This window comes from Platichthys flesus, chromosome 2, assembly GCF_949316205.1.
Source record: "Platichthys flesus chromosome 2, fPlaFle2.1, whole genome shotgun sequence".
Taxonomy (NCBI): domain Eukaryota; kingdom Metazoa; phylum Chordata; class Actinopteri; order Pleuronectiformes; family Pleuronectidae; genus Platichthys; species Platichthys flesus.
Genome location: NC_084946.1, coordinates 21,401,951 through 21,421,350, shown reverse-complemented (window position 1 = coordinate 21,421,350; position 19,400 = coordinate 21,401,951). Strand labels below are relative to the sequence as shown.

General features: G+C 40.9%; 1 protein-coding gene across 2 annotated transcripts; it reads left to right on the top strand.

Annotated features, from left to right (window-relative positions):
- The first annotated feature begins 712 nt into the window (after positions 1 to 712).
- st7l (suppression of tumorigenicity 7 like) lies at positions 713 to 18,561 on the top strand. 2 transcript variants are annotated; one of them, XM_062405874.1, is made up of 15 exons: positions 713 to 904; positions 1,230 to 1,312; positions 2,316 to 2,475; positions 2,560 to 2,614; positions 2,795 to 2,910; positions 3,298 to 3,376; positions 3,619 to 3,707; positions 3,984 to 4,084; positions 4,261 to 4,375; positions 4,513 to 4,585; positions 4,720 to 4,822; positions 13,233 to 13,383; positions 13,806 to 13,898; positions 14,021 to 14,160; positions 16,657 to 16,886. In XM_062405874.1, exons 1-15 carry the CDS (start codon positions 736 to 738, stop codon positions 16,750 to 16,752), a joined length of 1,623 nt encoding a protein of 540 aa, XP_062261858.1. In that variant the 5' UTR covers positions 713 to 735; the 3' UTR covers positions 16,753 to 16,886. The 2 variants fall into 2 exon arrangements, with proteins under 2 accessions (XP_062261858.1, XP_062261849.1); XM_062405865.1 differs by lacking the exon at positions 14,021 to 14,160 and having other exon boundaries at positions 16,657 to 18,561.
- Positions 18,562 to 19,400: the final 839 nt, after the last annotated feature.

Sequence of the window (19,400 nt, the reverse complement as noted above, 5' to 3'; positions counted from 1 at the left end):
CTGGAGGGTGAGAATAATCCATCTTAAGACATAACAATTTTAAGATTCTACAAGGTAAAATACGACTTGACTGATCTGGAAAGTATTGATCAAAAGTGTAATTTATTATTTGCTGGAGCCTTAATAGAAAAGTGAATGGTGGGAGCAATACTGAGATTTGATATTAAATGATGACTTAAATGATAAAATTCAACTCCTGACATCACATATATTTTGGAAGCATGCATCGAAGTAACAGTACTGCATCTGCAATTAATAATACAAAATATACACTATTCTTATTATTGTAAGTGCTAAAGGTGGACGTTATGGGTCAAATACTTAATAGTGATTCACAAAAATGCATGAGCTGGTTATGCTTTTGTATTTTGATGTAATAACGTGGAAGCAGTGATGAGACAGATGGAATTTATAAATAAACATCTTTGAATGACTACTCAATAAAAAATATCCAGGTAAAAAATGACTATGTAATTAAAGGTCTAATAGTAGGTTGATTATGAAATATAAAAAAAAAATATTCTCCTATTTTCGATCAACTGTGAAACCTGTACATTAAAACCAATCACCACCCCACGTTGACATCCCCTTTGGTTGAAGTTCTGACATAAACATCATCTCTGTAATTTATGTGCCCTCCGGAAATGGATTCTCTTCTTCGTGGCGGTTTCAAAATAGAGGTCCTCGGCTGTGCGCGGTCACGTGACGCCTGTGTTTACAGACATCCGGAGAATCATGGAGGACAGTGCAGGCAGTAATCCTCAGTCTGTGGGGCTGACTGAGAAATTCAAGTCGTGGCTCTCCTGGTCGTGGACCTACGTGTGCTTCATCTGGCTCGGCATGGTGCTCATCATGGTCTACGTGTTGTGGAGTCCGCTCAAGCTGCAGGAGACGCTCGCCTCAGGTACACGACTGCTGCTGCTAGCTAGCCGCGGCTAGCTGCCGTTAGCCTCCGGGGAGGCTGCAGCAGCCAGTGAACCGGAGCCGGTGCAGCCCTGACAGCTCGGTATCAGAGGGACGATGCAGGAGAGCTGCTGGTTAGGAGACAGTAGATTGTCTATATGAGCTTTAGCGGACTCTGGGTCAACATAAGCCAGGAGTCGGTGTTTTGTCTTTTATCTTGTAACGAGAGATGCTACCAGCAGCCTGGTGTTTCACTCCTCTGGCTGTGTATCTGATTGAATCCATTCATTCACTAACCTGTCCGCCTCCTCTCTGTCCGCCTCCAGCATCAGTGTTTTTAAACACTCTCACTCCCAAGTTCTACGTGGCTCTCACTGGAACCTCCTCCCTCATCTCTGGACTCATCCTTGTGAGTTATTGGATTTCTCCTCCTGTTACATACAATTATCATCATCTACTGTTTTTGCCAAATGTATGTTTTCTTTAGGCCATTTTAAGGAGAGGTGCCTTGTTCATAATTTCTGGACACCAGGCCAAAAACTGTATGAAGATACCCCACATTAACGTAACTCGATATCAGTAATAATCAGGATAAATGCCTGAAATATGCTTTCTGCTCCTGAGTGAAGGTTTTGGTTTTTAACACCCAACACTCTAAACACAGACACATATTTTACAACTCTGAGGTCGACCGATCATGTGTTATAACTCCTCACTCTGCACTGTACACAATGCATAATTAATATGTCGATAAATATTGAACCTTCGTCAAATTGCTATTGAGGAAAAAGATTTTCACACATGGCATTATTTGTTCTAGGTCAAAACATTATTTAACATTGTATCTGAAGTCAATATGTTGTTCTGCAGTCTGGGTTGCTCAGCTCAAGTGCAGTACACAAGAGTAACCTTCTTTTTAGGATGGTTGGGTGATAAAACATTATCCTTTCATCATGATGGTTTTCAAAATAGACTGATTTGAACATTTCTTCACTTATATGAATTTTGGCAATACTGCCCACTTTCAGTTTTTCTTCAGGGACCTTGTTTCCTCCCTGAGCTATGGTGGAGTGACACAAAACTAACTTTGGTTTTGGGATGTATCTCCAACAAGAGGCATGACTACAGAAATGAGCCCTAGGCTATTGCTGTTGTACAAAAACAGACTTTTCTATTAACACAGGTATCGTTATTAAATGTGAAACCAGAATGAAAATGTATCATAGTGTACCCAAGGACATCAGCACCTTTGTGCAGTGGTTTGTAGAGCATGATGTGTTTTATGAATGTCAGGTCAGTGTTTTTTATGTTTTTTACAAAGTTGCATCACAGAAAAAAATATGGCAGCAGTTGCCAATAAATCTAATTGTTGTCTTGTCGTTTACCTTTCACCATGTTTGTTCTCGCCGCAGATATTTGAGTGGTGGTACTTTCGTAAATATGGGACCTCGTTCATTGAACAAGTGTCCGTGAGCCACCTGCGTCCTCTCCTGGGGGGAGTGGAGAGCACCTCCACCACCGGCCTGTTCTCATCAGTTAATGGAGAAGCAGAGCCAAGACCCAGTGTTTCAGGTACATGTTTATATAATACAAACCATAACAGCAACACTGCTCATAGTTCTATCAGCACTAATAACAATATCTTCCCTTTGCTAGAGTGTAAGGTCTGGAGGAACCCTCTGAATCTGTTCAGAGGAGCAGAATACAACAGGTATGTGTGGGTTTTAAAAACATGATTGACAAGAAGTGCGTTAAGAATGCACATAATAGTGCTTAAAATGATTTGGCCTTCAAGTAAATTATTTATAAATGTGCATTTTGTGTATTGGGTGCAAGAATATTTATTCAGTTTAACATGATTCCCTGTGGATAACAAAGCTGTGCCTTGTAGGTACACCTGGGTAACAGGGAAAGAACCCTTAACGTATTATGATATGAACCTGTCTGCTCAAGACCATCAGACCTTCTTCACAGGAGACACTCAGCAGTTACGGACGGAAGACGCCGGTGAGTTTGAAACATTAAAGAGAGATGTGATATAAATAGCTTTTGAAGATGTTTCTCTGGTTTTTCTGGTTCACGGGACTGCTTTTTGTTGTGGGACTAACTGACTTGAAAGCATACAGGTTGTGTTAATGTGATGAGTTTACGGTCACTTCCATAATGTGTGTGGCCTAGTAGTTAGAGTGGTGGTTCTCCAACCAGAACGTTGCCGGATCAAACCCCACTCTCTCCCATCTGCATGCCGAAGTGTCCTTGGCAAGATACTGAACCCCTAAATGGCCCCTTATGAATATTGAGTGTACTAATTGTAAGTCGCTTTGGACTAAAGCGTCAGCCAAATGACATGTAATGTAATGTAATAATAAACGTGAGTTCATTCTCCCATCGCAGTGATGCAGAAAGCCTGGAGAGAGAGAAATCCTCAAGCCAGGATCAGAGCAGCTTACCAGGCCATAGAGATGAACCATGAGTAGGTCCCATCTCTAACACAGTTACACACTATCTCCTTATATACTGTATCTACAAACATAATACTGAATCTCTTTAAATAGCATCTGCTGTTGGAATGCAGTTAAAACTCAACTTAATGCCTGTTCAATGGTGTTTTCATACTCACATTATTGCCTTTATTGTGATAAGCTGTTCATGTCCATGAATCTGTTGACATCTAATCTGTCCCCATGTGTCTTGCATTTGCATTTGTGTGTACAGATGTGCTGCTGCCTACGTGCTCCTAGCAGAGGAGGAAGCCACGACTATCACAGAAGCTGAGCGCCTCTTTAAAAAAGCATTAAGTATTGGTAAGGATGGATTAGGCTCTACACAATAAGTACAACTAGCATTAGCATAAAGTTACTAGATTTAGAGAAAGTAAGTGCATGTCACACCTGTGTGTTAAACAATGTTACAACACAGGTAAGTATGGTTATATATAGAACACACAAATATGTCTACACCCCCTTGTGGTGATGAGGTAAAACGCCTAAGGCTCTTGTTTTATTTGATCAATGTTACTCATGTTTTCATCGCCTGAGGAGTGTGTTGTTTTTTGAGAATCTCATATTTTCTATCCACAGCTGGAAAAGATATCAACTTACTGGTGTACATTAAACGCAGACTGGCAATGTGTGCACGTAAACTGGGGCGGATTAAAGAAGCAGTGAAAATGATGAGAGATGTGAGTTTGAAAGTCTTTCACACTTTACAGATGTTACTGCTTTTGTTTGCATCTTGTCAAATTGCTAACGCAACTGGGTAACTAACTTAAACAGCAGCACCTACTGTATCTGAAACCATGGCGGTGCAGGCATACAAATACATGTTATGTCAATTTGATGTTTTATCTCCGTACAGTTAATGAAGGAGTTCCCGCTGTTGGGAATGTTAAATATTCACGAAAACCTCTTGGAGGCGCTACTAGAGCTTCAAGCATATGCTGATGTCCAAGCAGTCCTTGCAAAATATGATGGTAAGACTTGAACCAATTAAACACGTGGTTTGTTTTTGTCTCTCAAATTAATGACACAACTGATTTTCATTAAATCTGCCCTGAAAATGTACTGAATGGCTTCTGTCGCATGACCCTAATTTATTCTGCCATTGCAGACATCAGCTTGCCAAAATCAGCCACTATATGTTACACATCTGCACTGTTGAAAGCACGGGCTGTGTCTGATAAGTACGCTTCCTTTTGATTCATGACGTTCAAAATATCTGTTGTACACAATCAAGTATTTGTATCTGCTCAAATTTGACGTGACGTCTTTGGCTATAGTGACAGTAGAATGACTGATTTGAGGTGTGTCCCCACAGGTTCTCTCCAGAGGCAGCGTCCAGGCGGGGACTGAGCACAGCAGAGATGAACGCTGTGGAGGCCATACACAGAGCTGTTGAGTTCAATCCACACGTGCCAAAGGTCAGCCATCCGTCAAGCTAATGACTGTCACATAGAGTCTGTGGGTCGGTCAAACCTATAGATCACTTTACAATGTGATGTTGAGTTGTAAACATGCATAAATGTGACTTGACTTGTTGATGAGTCAGTCATCTTGAAAAGCCTGTTTGACATCTGGCTATAAATGGATAATCATTATAAATTATCTACTTAAGTAATTTCTGGAATAATGTTTTGACTCAGTCTTGCTTCTGAAACCTGTGATACATCCTCTAGTGATTATCAGGATCTTATAGAACTGAGATAAATCAATTCACACCCGATTCTGGACACCCTACTCTTATTGGAATTTATGCAATGTATATCGTCATCTATTCAGCTGCTATATACATATAAATGTATATTTAATCTGATCACACCATGTTCACAATACTGCCATGTGTGACGTTTACACTCACAGAAAAAAACTGTCAAAGGGTGAACAGTTCTGTCACCAGTCAGAGATGGTGTAACATTTCAAATAGAGCGGCCTGCATACCAGTGATACTCTAGTCCACCTCCAGGTGTCACTGTAGGTCACACAGTTTCTCTCAGTTAATTTTTGCAAACCTATAGTTGCAGACTGTAATTCACTGTTTATATGTGCATTTGTTCATTATTTCTCACTATTTGATTGATTGATTTGTACTTTTACAGTTATTTTAAATGAAACACAATTTGTCCCATCAAATGTGTGTTTGAATTTATCATGTGACTATTACATGACTTTAGGAAAAAGCATTTGTGTGTTTTACAGATACTTTCGTCTGAATTTTTAACTTTAGATCTTTCAAAATGCTGTAACCATAAAGTATAACAGTCCGGATACTGTGTAGTAGAATCCAGCTCTATCTCTGCGGGTGAACCAGGGCACACGTGATTACACTGGATATCCCTCTGGCCTTTTCACACCAGTTCCCACAGGGTTGTTGATTGATGTCACACACACAGACCTACACAGTTGTATCACAGTTTTGTCGTAGTTTGGCCTTTGTAGTGTGGTGCTGTTTCATCTCCTCGTCTGGGAGAGAGAAAGAGAATAAGTGTGTTTGTGTGTGTGTGTGTGGGGGGGGGGGTTAGACGTCAGCAGGCACTTTGATCCAGCCTTTGATTATAAAGAGAGGGCCCTCATCTTCAATGTCTTTCCAGCCGCTCCCTCCCAATCCTGCCCAGAGGCAGCCGTCCTCTCGCCTCTCATCACGTCACCCTCATCCCGTCTCTTATCCTCTCATGTTCCCTCGTTCTCTCTCCTCCCGTGTTTGAGTCTGAATATGAGCACCACTATCGACTCTATCGAAATTACTCCAGTGAGTGTAGGGGAATAACGAAATGAGATTGGTAATTGAAATACGTAACCCGACTTTTGTGATTACTTGTTTTCTCTTTATCAAGCATCTGATACTTACTCAGGCAGAGTTGTATATTGAAAATGACTTGAGTGGTGAAGGAGGGTCGTTGTTGCTTTGTGTTTTCTGACATGTCTCAACGGTGAGTGCACCTGTGACTCAGGCCTGTTTAGACACGGGGCTGATATCTGTCCTCTTGTGTAGACGTGTGCACGCTTTGGTAGAGATTCTTGCTTCAACTATTGATTCATTATGTATGATTATTTGATTGACTGAGGTATTGTGTAATGTAGAAAACGTTTCAAATTGTGAGTTTCTAACAAAACTATCATCAGCAGCTGATGGCACAGTGAAATCTGTCAGTAACGGATTGAGAAGGAATCATCCATCCACAAATTAATAACATGAACCTTTGCTAAAGCTAAACCTGCTATTATTTCAGTTATTAATTAAGCTCCTACATACAACACTGAGTCCAGTATAATTAAAATGTGACTAAACATCCCTCCTACATCTCCCAACGTCCCTGTAGATGACAAGTAATAATTAAGCAAGGCATTAATTAAGTTTCATATCTGTATTACATGAAGAGAAGGTTTCATAAGAAGCATTAAGTTTGCATTGCTATCGAGAAGCCTTATTAGATAGACAGAGATAAAAAGGCTTGTAAGTGGAACCAGTCCCCGTTTTGATGTCTAGTAAAAGAACAGTACTTTCCTCTCATTAATCAGTCGCCCCTAAGGAAGCGTGTTAGGCCCCCACTGCTCTAGTGGAGCTGCTCAGTGACAACCAGATTAGACTGTGGTTTTACAGCACAGCTCCTGGGCATGAATGTGTTCAAGTCAAGTGTGCACGGGTCATGTGCCTCCATGAGTCACAGCGGGGCTTTGAGCCTAATCAAGCACTGCGACTGTAAAGTTCTCACAGTGACTTTGCAAACATGCTGATATTTAGCAGGTGTGATGTTTCCCACGTTCCCCTTCAAAGTTTAGGCTGTTAACATGCTCACATTTGCCAAACAGATATAATCTGAAGTACAGATGGGAATCTGAGGATTTTCTCAGAAACCCAAGGAAAAAAATCTACATTTTTACATGATGATGGTGTTAGGGAAAAATTCAGGGAACCACCAAGGTTCTATTAATTCTTCCCGTCCCATGGGTGTCTTTACAAAATTCCATGGTAATCTAATATTCCACTTACTATCAACGGTAAGAAATCAACCTTCAAATTGGGGTATCACAACAATCTATAGGCTCCATCATCTGGGAAACATAAACGTCTGCAAAACATTTTGTACCAATTCAAGCAGTCGATGTTTGAGAAGATCGTCCTTCTCACAATGACGTTGAGATATTTCTAAGGATAAGTGAAAATATTGCCTTGATAAAAAATTGGAATTATCCAGGTCAGTAGGAATAATCCTGTTGGAAGCATGGAGGTATCTTCTCTCCAACTGCTCTTCTAGTTCATGCTTGCATGGTCGGCTGTGGCTGAGGGGTAAGAGCGGTCATCCTCTAACCCCTCGGTTCCCAAACTGGGGTACATGTACCCCCAGGGGTACGCGAAGTGGTTCAGGGGGTACATGGGGAGAAAATGTTATTTGCGTTTTCAAAGTGAAAAAGCCCATTTACATTTTCAAACTGAGTTATAAATAATCATGCAATATTAAATAGTCTAAATAGCCAATTCGCATTGCCAAAAATACTCATGTATACCCATATTCAGCAAAATAATTACACTGCCAATAAAAGTTACAGGTAGGTTAGTGACTGTTCGTAAAAACGAGGGATGGGCATAATTAATCGACAATCGATTAATTGATCCTTCAGAATTTCCTAGATGACATTTTGTCATAGACTTAATTCTGTTGCGTTCACTGCCAACACTGCAAAGCTATACGTCTCCATGAGCGCCTGAGGAGTCCAATCCTCTCTTCAAGTAGGAGGTCTAGCTCCAAAGCTAGCCCCTTCGGACCCAGACAGAGCTGGCTCTGAGTGAGGGGTGACAACCACCGGACTGAGAGGTCGAGAACCGTCAAATCCAGCTAGCTCACAGTGGCTAGCTGCACTCTCATCGGGGCTTAAGAGAACAGTAGCGCATATTTTAAAGTGTAACCAGTGAGCGGATCCCGTTTAACTGCCACAAGAGTTGTTCACCTTGTAATAAAGATTTATATTTTCACTGCATTTTAACAGAGCCTATAAATAGTGCATTTTAATATAAAATATTAACGATTAATCAAAAATCGATTGTTAATTCTGCCGCCAGCGATTAGGAACTGACAATCATGGTTAACAACTGATTGATAACTGACAATTGATAGATAAACTTTGTTTGATCTAAACTTCCATCCGAGTCCTGAAATCCCTGACAATTTCAAAGTTTCAAGTGTTATATGCTGTATACGTGCGTCGGGGGGGGTACGTAGCTGGAGATTGAATGTCTGAAGGGGTACGAGACTGTAAAAAGTTTGGGAACCACTGCTCTAACCAGAAGGTCAACGGTTCGATCCAAGTCTTCCCCATCTGCGTGCCGAAGTGTCCTTAGGCAAAAAAAGCTGGCCTCAGCTTGGCCTCATAGAAAAAGTGCTGCCCGATAGATGCACTGTATAAATATGTGTGTGGGTGAATGGCAAACTGTACTGTAAAGGGCTTTGAGTGGTCATCAAGACTAGAACAGTGCAGTACAAATACCGACCATTTACCACTTAACAGGCACTACTCAGTGGCCTCTGCCCCCCTTGAAAAGGTGGACTAATGAAGGAACATGGCCAGGTCAAGCATTAAGTGTGTGGGTGTTTTATCAAGCATGCCAAGGAGCTTATATATGAATGTAATGCAAGGCTACATCACATGAGCTCATTCAAACTGCTGAAAAGGCTGTACAAACACACACACACGCCTCAACCCCACAGCTGTTTCAGTGCACACCATCCTCCTCCCTCATGACCTCTTTCCCCTTTTCCCTCTCCAGCTCTCCATCTTGCTCCTATTTCCCTCCTCTTCCCATTTGTTCCCTTCCATTTTCCTCTCCTCCTCATCTTCTTGTCCTTCTCTATTTATTCTCCTCTCCTCCGCCTCCTCCCTTTTCTCCATCTGTCTGTCTCTTCCAATCAGCTTTCCTACCAGCCAGTGGTTAAGAGGCTGACAGTTTGCCGCATTCTTGGACAGCTGATCAAGTGTTCCTGCTACCTGAGTCTGCTTTGCATTTACATTTACCGCCACTTTGGTCCATACTCGTTCATTGTGGAGCAGTCAGGGCGACCTGATCCCATCTACCTCGCTAGTTTACTCCACTTTGGAGCGCAGTTTCTCATCACACCCCATTCTGGTTGACACGCTCTCATCTAGGACGCCTGTCAAGACTCAGAAACCTCAACCCTTTCTTAGTTTACCTCTGAAATTGGCTCTTTGGTTTGTGAATTGAGACCAAGTGGCAGCAGTGTGTTTGTTGTGAATTAAGATGGATGAGGTGTGATTCGGAGAAGGAAAAGGATGTAGTTACAATTTGCCTCATCGCAGCCGACTTTAAGATGAATGTTGTGTGTTTTCTGACACTTTTTGCTCCCTTGGCAGAAGTTGGAGTATCTGGTAGCAGCATTTACTGACTATGAAATTCTTAATCTTTGTTTGTCCTCCTAAAGCCAACACCTGTTTGTCTTCATGTTCTTTCCCTGTAAGCGTGTGTGTTTGTCCAAACCCTTATAGAGCAGCTACAAGGCTGATGTCATTGTTGCCTGTGTCTCCCATTGTGAGAAGCAAAGTGCTGCAGATTAGAATCAGAAGGCAGCTTATGAGTTATGCTCTGGGCTTATGACTGCCCAGGGATAAAAGGAGAGCACATGAAACTCAATCCCTTCATCAAAGAGGCGACGGGGAGTGGAGAAGCAGACCGAAGAACGAGAGAGGGTGGGAGGCCAGCACACAGGACTGAGGTGTCACCATTTCTAATGCAGTGGCATGCGAGGAAGGACAGCTGAGCAGCCGGCCTCTCTAAATGGTTAATCTTAACACAGAGAGGACCCAGACCTGCATGTCCGCTATACACTGTCCTCTCATTATCAGCAGCTGACTGATATGGAGATAGAACTATATGTAGCTGTAAAATATCCAGCTTCAACAAAAGACAGACTTGGCCTGCTTCTCTGCAAAATGATTAAATCTCAAGTTCATGATCAGGCCACACATGAAAGTTTCCGATAGGTCGTTCAGCTCTCGGTGCAGATCTCCCCACATTGAAGCATGATTTTAAACGAATGAGTGTTATTTTAGCAGTCACATCAGCTGCTCTGTGCTAAAAAAGTGATGAGAAGTGATTGGATTTTGCTCTTGAGCTGGCCGCCTGCCTCATCACCAGTGCCGAGGGAGAGCGGGGGATGGCAAAAGATTTGTGCGCAGAATCAAGGAAACCGAGGTGGTGGTGAAGATTTAGGCAGACAGTCAAGTGTCTTGGCCGGAGCAGAGAGAGCTGATTTAAATAAGTCGGACAGGATAAGTGAGGAGGGCAAACCGGCAGCTTCTGGTTGTCTCTAGCCACCGATCCTTGTAATGACTACAGAGGGTGTAAGGATGGGGAGAGAGCAGGATAGAAGACAGGGTGGTCTACTGGCGTGAGCAAAGAGGAGTAAGATGGATGAAGAGGTGCTTCTCACCTGTTGCCTGTGGGTGCCAGCTTTAGGGAGCCTGTTCCCATGAGGGTGGTGAGTGAGGCACATGCAATGGAGCCTCCTTCACTGTCTGATGAGTATGACTTTGGTGCTGCAGTGCTGTCGGGTGATGAATGTTTGAGGTTGTGATGAATCAACATAATGAAGGAATGAGGTATTTAACATTGTGTTTAGATCGTTTTATCTTTTCTCTGTTACCATATTTTGACTTATTAGATTGAAGTGTGCAATAAATTAGTAGTAGTAGTTCCTTTAAGTCAAGCTGCACTAAAATTCCACACATTCATAGATATTAGTCCCATAATAATGCCTGATTTTATATCAGAAAATGGCCACATCTCTGTTAAAGAACGGTCCAGGACCTGCCCAATTGAATGGGTTCTTTCACCTCCTTCCATCAAGTGTTTGGCATTATTCTTTTGCCAAACAAACACCTAAACCAACAGACATGGGGTGAAAACATCACCTCCTTGGTGGAGATGATGAGTATTTGCCATAATGGGGGTGGAAGGGAGAAGAATACGATGCTGAGTAATTGCTGGACCGGTTGTCATGCAGGTTAGTTTAGGTCCTAGAGCTGAGGAGAGTGAGAGACACAGTGGAGACAAAATCCCAGTTTTTGTACCAGTGACAGACAATTGGAAAAAGAGATGAGCTAGGTTGGACGGCCTGGGCAGGCTGTGATCACGGGGGCGAGACTGGAGACAGAGGATATGGCAGGGGGAGATGGGTGAAGCAGCATGATCTGGCTGGCTGGCTGAGCCTGTGACCATGGAAGGGATTAGACAGGATTAGCTGTGGGGTAACCTTCCCAAAGTGTCAGTCTGAGATCCAGAGCACTGTGACGCTAGCCGCCTGGGAATCCAGAACAGGGGGCCCCAGCCCTGCACATGGGTTTTGTTTAACACAGACTCCTGCCATACTGGCACCACAGACATAAATCACACAGAGGGGCAGGTTCATCAAAGTCATTATGAAACCATTAAAAACGTATCCATTGACAAAGGTTGGCCGTTTTTGAATAATGCAGAAAACCAAGCGCACAATATTCTCCCGTTGTTATTTCTGGATGCTTGGTCTGTGTTATGTCAGAAAAGCAGACCTGTTCTATAGGTTATAACTCTTGATGTGGGTCTTTGTCAGCACAGTGAGCTGTCTGACTCGCTGGGACAATTTTACACAGTAGGGAAAGAGAGGAGAGGAGGAGTGTGTGCAGGATGTTACACATTCAGGGAATGAATGTACTATACTGTAACAATAACACACACAGAGCTTTGGAAAGCTTTTCCCTCCCACCTTGAACAATTGCAAAATAAGGCCCTTGACAAATACATCCCATGGAAAAAATATGTTTTCACTCTGCAGGGAGTGAGCCTGGGGGAATTGCTCAATAGCATAGGGGGAAGTCAAGTGTTGACTGAGAAGCCAGTAGAAAATGTGAATGAAACCATTAAAGCTGCTCAAAGTAATTTGTGACCACTAGGGACACTCTTTTATTTTATTTTTTTTATCTCATCAGCGCAAATGAGGTTCATGTCTCAGCGGGAAAAGAAATTATCTAATAAATCAACTTACCTTTATAGTCCTCTTTCTGACCACCTTTCAAACGTAAGGATGGAAATATTCACCTGGCGTCACTTGTGGTTTGATTCAAATACATAATAGTCAGTATAAAGTTAAATAATATAAGAAAGAATGGTGGTATACGTCAAGCGTCCTCAAATGTGTTCAAACCTTGTACATTCAAAATAACAAGGTACACAACATAAAATGTATCTAAAGAAAACTCAGGCAGGATCATCTGGATTAATTGTGACTGGCCATAGTATTAGTAATAAAACCCTGCCTCCTCCATGTTGGCAGATTGGAAATGTACAAAAACAATTATTTCATTCATTATTTTATGTTATGTAAAAATGATGAAACATCAGGATCGACAACTGAGACTGACTTGTGATTGGTACAGAGCATTTATCAAAGAGACCATTGCTCCACATTAGGATCAGTACTGCACAGACTCCGCCTCCAAGTTACTTCAGTGTGAGGAAGAGGAGATTTGCTTTCCAACTTTATATGTATACACTCTATAGTTCAAATCTGATGTATTTCTCCAACAACTTTTTTGTTCAATCGCCATTATTTCATGCTGGAAATGTATTGAATGTGAAACCAGATGTTTACGCTGGTGAGTGCAACTGGGATTCATCCAGATAGAAATACATGGACTGAAAAGCGGTTTCTGTGGCTGAGCTAAATTTTGAGAGCAGAGTTGAAACAACCATTGGCACACCGTTTCCAAAGAACTCTTTTATCACATGACATCTTTACTGAATGTTTATTGTGTTATATACGTGTTTCCTCTTCTTCTTTTCTCTAGTACTTATTAGAGATGAAGAGTCTGATCCTGCCTCCAGAGCACATCTTGAAGAGAGGGGACAGCGAGGCAGTGGCATACGCCTTCTTTCACCTGCAGCACTGGAAGAGGGCGGAGGGAGCCTTAAACCTACTACACTGCACCTGGGAGGGCAGTATGTATTACTTCTACTCCTTCCATTGCACATCACTACCTTGGAGGAATTCTCATTTTATTCATTGTCAGCAATACATTTGTTTAGACATTTTTGCTTGAGTTCTTTTGAAGTGAATATAACCTCTGTGTGAATTCAGAAGTCACTATTGTGTTCTACTTTAATCTATCTATCTTCTTGCAAGCTGTTCCTCATTTTTACATTATTGTGTCATCGGTTTTGTTTCCACAACACACCCACAAAATCTCATTATACAGGAATGAGCTTATTGCTCAATGGAAGGAATGTTAGTGTGGCATTGTATCCCTCTGTATAGTGTGCTTAGTATCTATACACCCTGGTCAACTCTTACCAGTTCTGTTGTTTGTAATAATTTAATACTGAATGCGTTTTCCTATTTGCTCCTTTATCTGTCTTTCCAGCCTTCCGGATAATTCCGTACCCGCTGGAGAAGGGTCACCTGTTTTACCCTTACCCAGGATGCACAGAAACAGCAGATAGGGAACTATTGCCCTGTAAGTCTTAACCTACCTACCTCCAGTCAACTGATAGGAATGATAATCCTCTCACTATTTAAACCCTGTTTATCTTTATCTGACTTCCTCTTGCTTTCTCCTTCTCTCTCATCTTGCTATAGCTTTTCACGAGGTGTCTGTGTACCCAAAAAAAGAGCTTCCCTTCTTCATCCTCTTCACAGCAGGCCTTTGCTCCTTCACTGCCATACTGGCCATGCTCACACATCAGTTCCCTGAGCTCATGGGTGTGTTTGCCAAAGCAGTAAGTCGTCTTCCGTTTGTCTCTGATCTCTTTTCCTGTCCACGTTTTAAATGCAAGTTGTTTGTCACTAACAATTTATTTAGAGCTTGCCAGATGTATCAGTTTGCTTATAATAAATCAATATAAGCCTTTCACAGACGTATCTGTAGTGTGGTTCGCGTTTGCTGATAGACAAATATGAATACGAAATATTAATATGAATATAAAACAAGAGGAAATAGAAAATGTAGATTTATGTTTACATTTTATTAAAGTTCTTACTATTTGGTAAGTATTTGTGTTTTCTGTTTATTGATAGTTATTTATGATAAAGTTTATGGTTATACTGTAACATTTTAATCCTCAATGACATTTCTTTGTCATACGGGTTTGGCAACAATATTTAAGTGATCATTGCCAATTTTCTTTTAATAATATATACATATCAGCTGATATATCCCTTATATCAGTAAAAATGTGAGACCTGTGCTAATCGCTGCTTTCCATCTGTCAGTAACACTGAAGGCTCATGGGAGTCGTAGTCCTGTGAAAGTCTGCAGTTTCCGCCAAAACAAGCTGTAGTACATCTTAAACCATCACATCAGCAAACATACCAGTGTAAACTTGTAGCCTTAAAAATGTAAAATGCACGACTTCCTTCTACTGTTTATTAAAGACGTGCATGGTCATCTGTTTCGGCCAGTTTGGCAAACTCCTTTGGCTTAGCCTTTGTTTATACTCATCCTGTTTATTAGGGCCTGTCTTTACAGATGAAAAAACATGACTACAGAGTACATCTAGTGCTCTTCCTTCTGTTATGAGAAAAATTGGGCGTGGATGAGATTTAACAGCAGGGCAGAGCCTGTTGTATGTAATAGGTAACAGAGTGTATTAAAACAATTGTGAGAGGAACACAGAGGTCCTTGCTGCATTCTGAAGGGGAAAAAAAATCCCTTGGAAAGAAAACTGAGCAAGACGAGGCAGCAATGGTGATTGTGGCCGTCTGCTTTTCCTTTATTTATGGGAACCAGACATGTAGAATATGGAAGTTGAATATGATTCATGTCTTCAATGGGATTAAAGAGCACTTGATTTGCACTGGCCTGGCCAGGATGATATGTGCACTTATGAGACTATTAAAGTGTCAAGTGCATCAAGAACACCTCAAGTAGTTTCAGGGAGAAATCATATTGAAATATTTTACATTTGACTGTTACTAGTGAACCTAAATTACTGACATGCACATTTTAAAAGTTATTGTATACACATATGTAATTTACTCCCTATTCTAGATCCTTATCTTAGATCTATATATTATATAATTCATCATTTTATCATAAAACATGAGTGATTAAGTTGATCCTTAAAATTGTCTTCTTTACAAGTAAAACGCGTTGATTATTATCCTATTTTATTCTATTTTACAACTTAAGATGGAAAAGTTGACATGAATAATTTCATGATATGATTTATTATCCTTTATTTTACCTCTAATGACTTAAACCATAATCCATATGACCTCCTTTAAGAGGTTTCATTGTTTAGACTCAGGTATACTATCTTTTACATGGTTTCATGTGCTCAGGGTTTTTTATGTATTTTTCATATCTGCAAACATGAAGGCTGATACTGATCATCTGTGGAAGACTCATATCGGCCAACTGAGGAACCAGTCGGGCTCTAACGATAATTTAGATTTGACCAGTCCTTTAGCTAAAGCAATAGTTTGTTCACAATTCATATTTATTTGTTTGTTTAATTTTTATATCAAACCACTGTTTCCAGTGTCAACAATGAAATGACACTGTCACCCTCCTTAGGTTTATTTACATTTATCTTTATTTAGAAAAAGAAAGAACCAGTGAATTTGATGGATTGGATGTATAAAACTGTGTGGACATGTAAATCGTGGATAGTATAAAGTTTAAAGTATAAAGTATATAGTATAAAGTCAGCACAGTTTCTACAAACAAAGTTTTATGAATGATAATATGGAGACAATGCTGTTATACTTGAAGAAGCTCCTGGATTACATGTATATAAAGGTTCAGCTGTGTCCTGCTGCTTTGCAACTGCACTGTTTCCTGTCACCTGAAAAAACCCTGCTCATCACGCCCCATGTTTTAAGTGTCCAGTGCTCCTAATGGGTTTGAAACCCAATATTATTATTGGACACATTATGGCATTTGGGCTTTTGTAGCCGACGTTTTAAGCTATTTAGACTATTGAACTTTCTCCATTCACTTAAAAGTAGGTGAAGTTGTGGCTGAAAAAAATCTACCCTGCTCCTGTAGTTTTCCTAATGTAGCACCTTTATGTTTCAAGAAGGAAAATAAGCAGGATAATAATGAAAAAGTTATTGAATCATAAGTATTTGTGGGGGTAGACAAGGGAAATGTTTTAGCTGAGCCTTTGAGATGGAATTTATAACATTTTATTTTCAAGTGTTTTTCTTCTTCTTTAAAATGTTTTCCGGGCATTCAGCTGAAAGCTCACTCTGCTTTTTCTCCCTCTCAGTTCTTCAGCACACTCTTTGCACCCCTGGGTTTCTTCGCAGACAAGATGGAAAGCTTCATGCCGTCCAGTTTTTGGCACCAGCTGACTCGGATCTGACCCCATCTCACACACATACACAGACACACAGACACACACACACACCCACAGAGATACACTTATACACACCATTATCACTCCCAACACAAACACACACACACACAACACACACATATACACACCAATACCACTCCAAACCCTCAGAGAAAAAGTGTTTGCTCTCCTGTCTTCAGCATTACTGTCCACTTGCTGCATTGTTACTGATTATGTTGGCTGAGGTTGTATCAACACTGCAAAACCACTCTTAAGATGCTCTCCCACATTGTCCCAGCAGCCAGAGTTTTTCCAAGAACACATTTAAAGGGTCCCATTTCCAACGTTTTCTCAGGGACATTCATTTGTCAGCGTGTTACAACGGGGCAATAACATTTTTTTTGGATATCCTTCATAGCCTGATTTTGATCCTAGGTCAAAGGCAAAACTAAATCATGACCAAACTGAAACGGCTGTTTTCTGGTACGTGGAGTATTTGGTATTGGGAACCTATGTGTCCTATACCGGCCCTCTGCCCGCTGGGCAGATAAGAAAAAGTCTGCGAGAGCTCGTAAAACAGAGCTGTGATTTACAGCCTCAGAGTGGCTGCAGTGTATACAACACCTCGACAGTTCAACAGTTGTTACCATGGCATGACACCTCAGCACTATATCACAACCACCGCCCCCGCAACATGGAAACTGAACTGGAATCAGCACTTTTTTGCGGCCGCTCGTGGCATCTCTCATTTTCTTTTGATTGCCGTATGAATTGTCGTGAGTAAGCGTGTTAGTCAACTATCAAAAAATTACAAAGGCACACAGCTGTAATACATGCAGGAGAATTGCAATAATTCTGAATATATTGCATTGAGTTCTTCAGTTAGGGTCATCATAACTCACTCAGTATATATTCAATGAGCCGATTGCATTTAGAGATAGTGAGTCAAACAACCAGACATCGACATATTGTACAAAGTGAGAGTCATTTTATCTGATGAGTACAAAATGTCATTTGTTGATTCTGTCACTTCCAGCTTCAAAGTATTTGCTTTTCACTATCTAAGTAAATACGCTGAGGTACCAGAACCACCTTTCTGTATAAAGTATAATGTAAAAACTATCTGAAAACATCACATAGAAACAAATGTGCGTGAAACTGTGATAAAACCTTTTGGTCTAATATCCTGTACATCAGTGTTCTCTACCTCAGAGATAGTAATGTTGTGATGTCACATGATCCCAACACTTGATAATTGTTGTTTATTATTTATGATGCATCAACAGGTTTCATTACATTTGAACATTCGGTCATGTTTGTTTTACTTGTGACTAGATAATTATTACATTATAGGAAGCGACAGTCTCTTACAGCAACGGCCTCAGTGTGAAATGTGAGTAACATCATTCTGGCAACTCTTCACCCCACATGTGATTACACAGAAAAATGTGATGATAAAGTGCCTTTTTTTTTAAGTACATCACTAAAACCAACATTGATTTCAAGTTTAGCTGCGACTTGTTTCAATTTTAATGAACCAGATTTGATCAACAGATTCCTTCAAAAAGCTTTAAATTCATTCAGTGTCCAGTGAGGAGCATCTATAGATTTACCAGCCAGGTAACAATGGCAAACATGCAGTACATGCACATGATGTAATGGCACATGCATGTGTGTCATTGTGTTGCAAATTGTTGGAGTTGAAGAGACTGACAAACATGTGAAATGTACGGACACATGCTGAAGACAGGAGAATGTTTGAAGCTGTCACTATCCCTGGATGAGTTTGAAGGTAAAACTCACAATAAATTACTGTTTCAGTGCAACTTTCTCGAATGTGTGCCATTTTTTGTTTTGTTCTGGGGTTTTAGAAATGCTAAATAAAAATGTTACTCTTGAGCTGTAGTTGCTGCACCTACCTGAGCGTAGATGGGACAAACAGGATTGCAACAACACTGTTTTTCCAGGCGTGCATAGACAGGTGATCACTTCAGCTAACTATTTTCAAAATAAAGACAGAGATATAAATACTGTGCTTTGTAAGGTGAACGTCATTACCCCTCATCTTTTAAAATTACCTATATTGATGGGGAGACAGTGTCTTGTTCAAGGACAAACTACTCACTCTGCCTTTGTGCTATTGCTGCTCTCGGACTATATAAAGCTGAGAGCCATCATGCCCGTCATGATTATACCACTCCACCAACATCAGCAGATGGTTTACTTGGCATGTTCCCAATGAACCACTAGGGCCACAATCATAGTCCATACACTCGCGCTTGAGTGGCGAGCAGCAGTAATGAAAATCGCTTCCGAGTGCTGTTGACAGGTGCTCAAGTGTTAGCGCTCCGTGTAAGAGCGAGTTTCATGCGACGCGTTAGAACCTTCGTTGCTCGCTGACCTCCATGGTAACAAGTTAGGAATACAGAGGGGAGAAGGTAAACCTGACGACAACCAAACGGAGTGACACAAAGAAAGTATACAAGTTTTAATCTATCCTCTCACGCCCTTTGGTGATAATAATTTGGAACCATTAATGTACAATAGTGTGAAAAATAAAATTCTGAAAGGAGGATTTTAGGTATATGCCTGTGTGGCAGGTGTTTCACAAACATTTCTGGCAGTTAACCCACTAGATAAGAGCTATTTGCTTTATTTGCTAATACCTTGTTATG

What these genes read in the sequence shown, in the direction of transcription:
- st7l (XM_062405865.1), top strand. Translation starts at nt 736, where the DNA reads ATGGAGGACAGTGCAGGCAGTAATCCTCAGTCTGTGGGGCTGACTGAG. An exon ending in TCATCTCTGGACTCATCCTT is followed by an intron (nt 1,313 to 2,315) that starts GTGAGTTATTGG and finishes TTCTCGCCGCAG; the next exon opens with ATATTTGAGTGGTGGTACTT. An exon ending in GCCAAGACCCAGTGTTTCAG is followed by an intron (nt 2,476 to 2,559) that starts GTACATGTTTAT and finishes TCCCTTTGCTAG; the next exon opens with AGTGTAAGGTCTGGAGGAAC.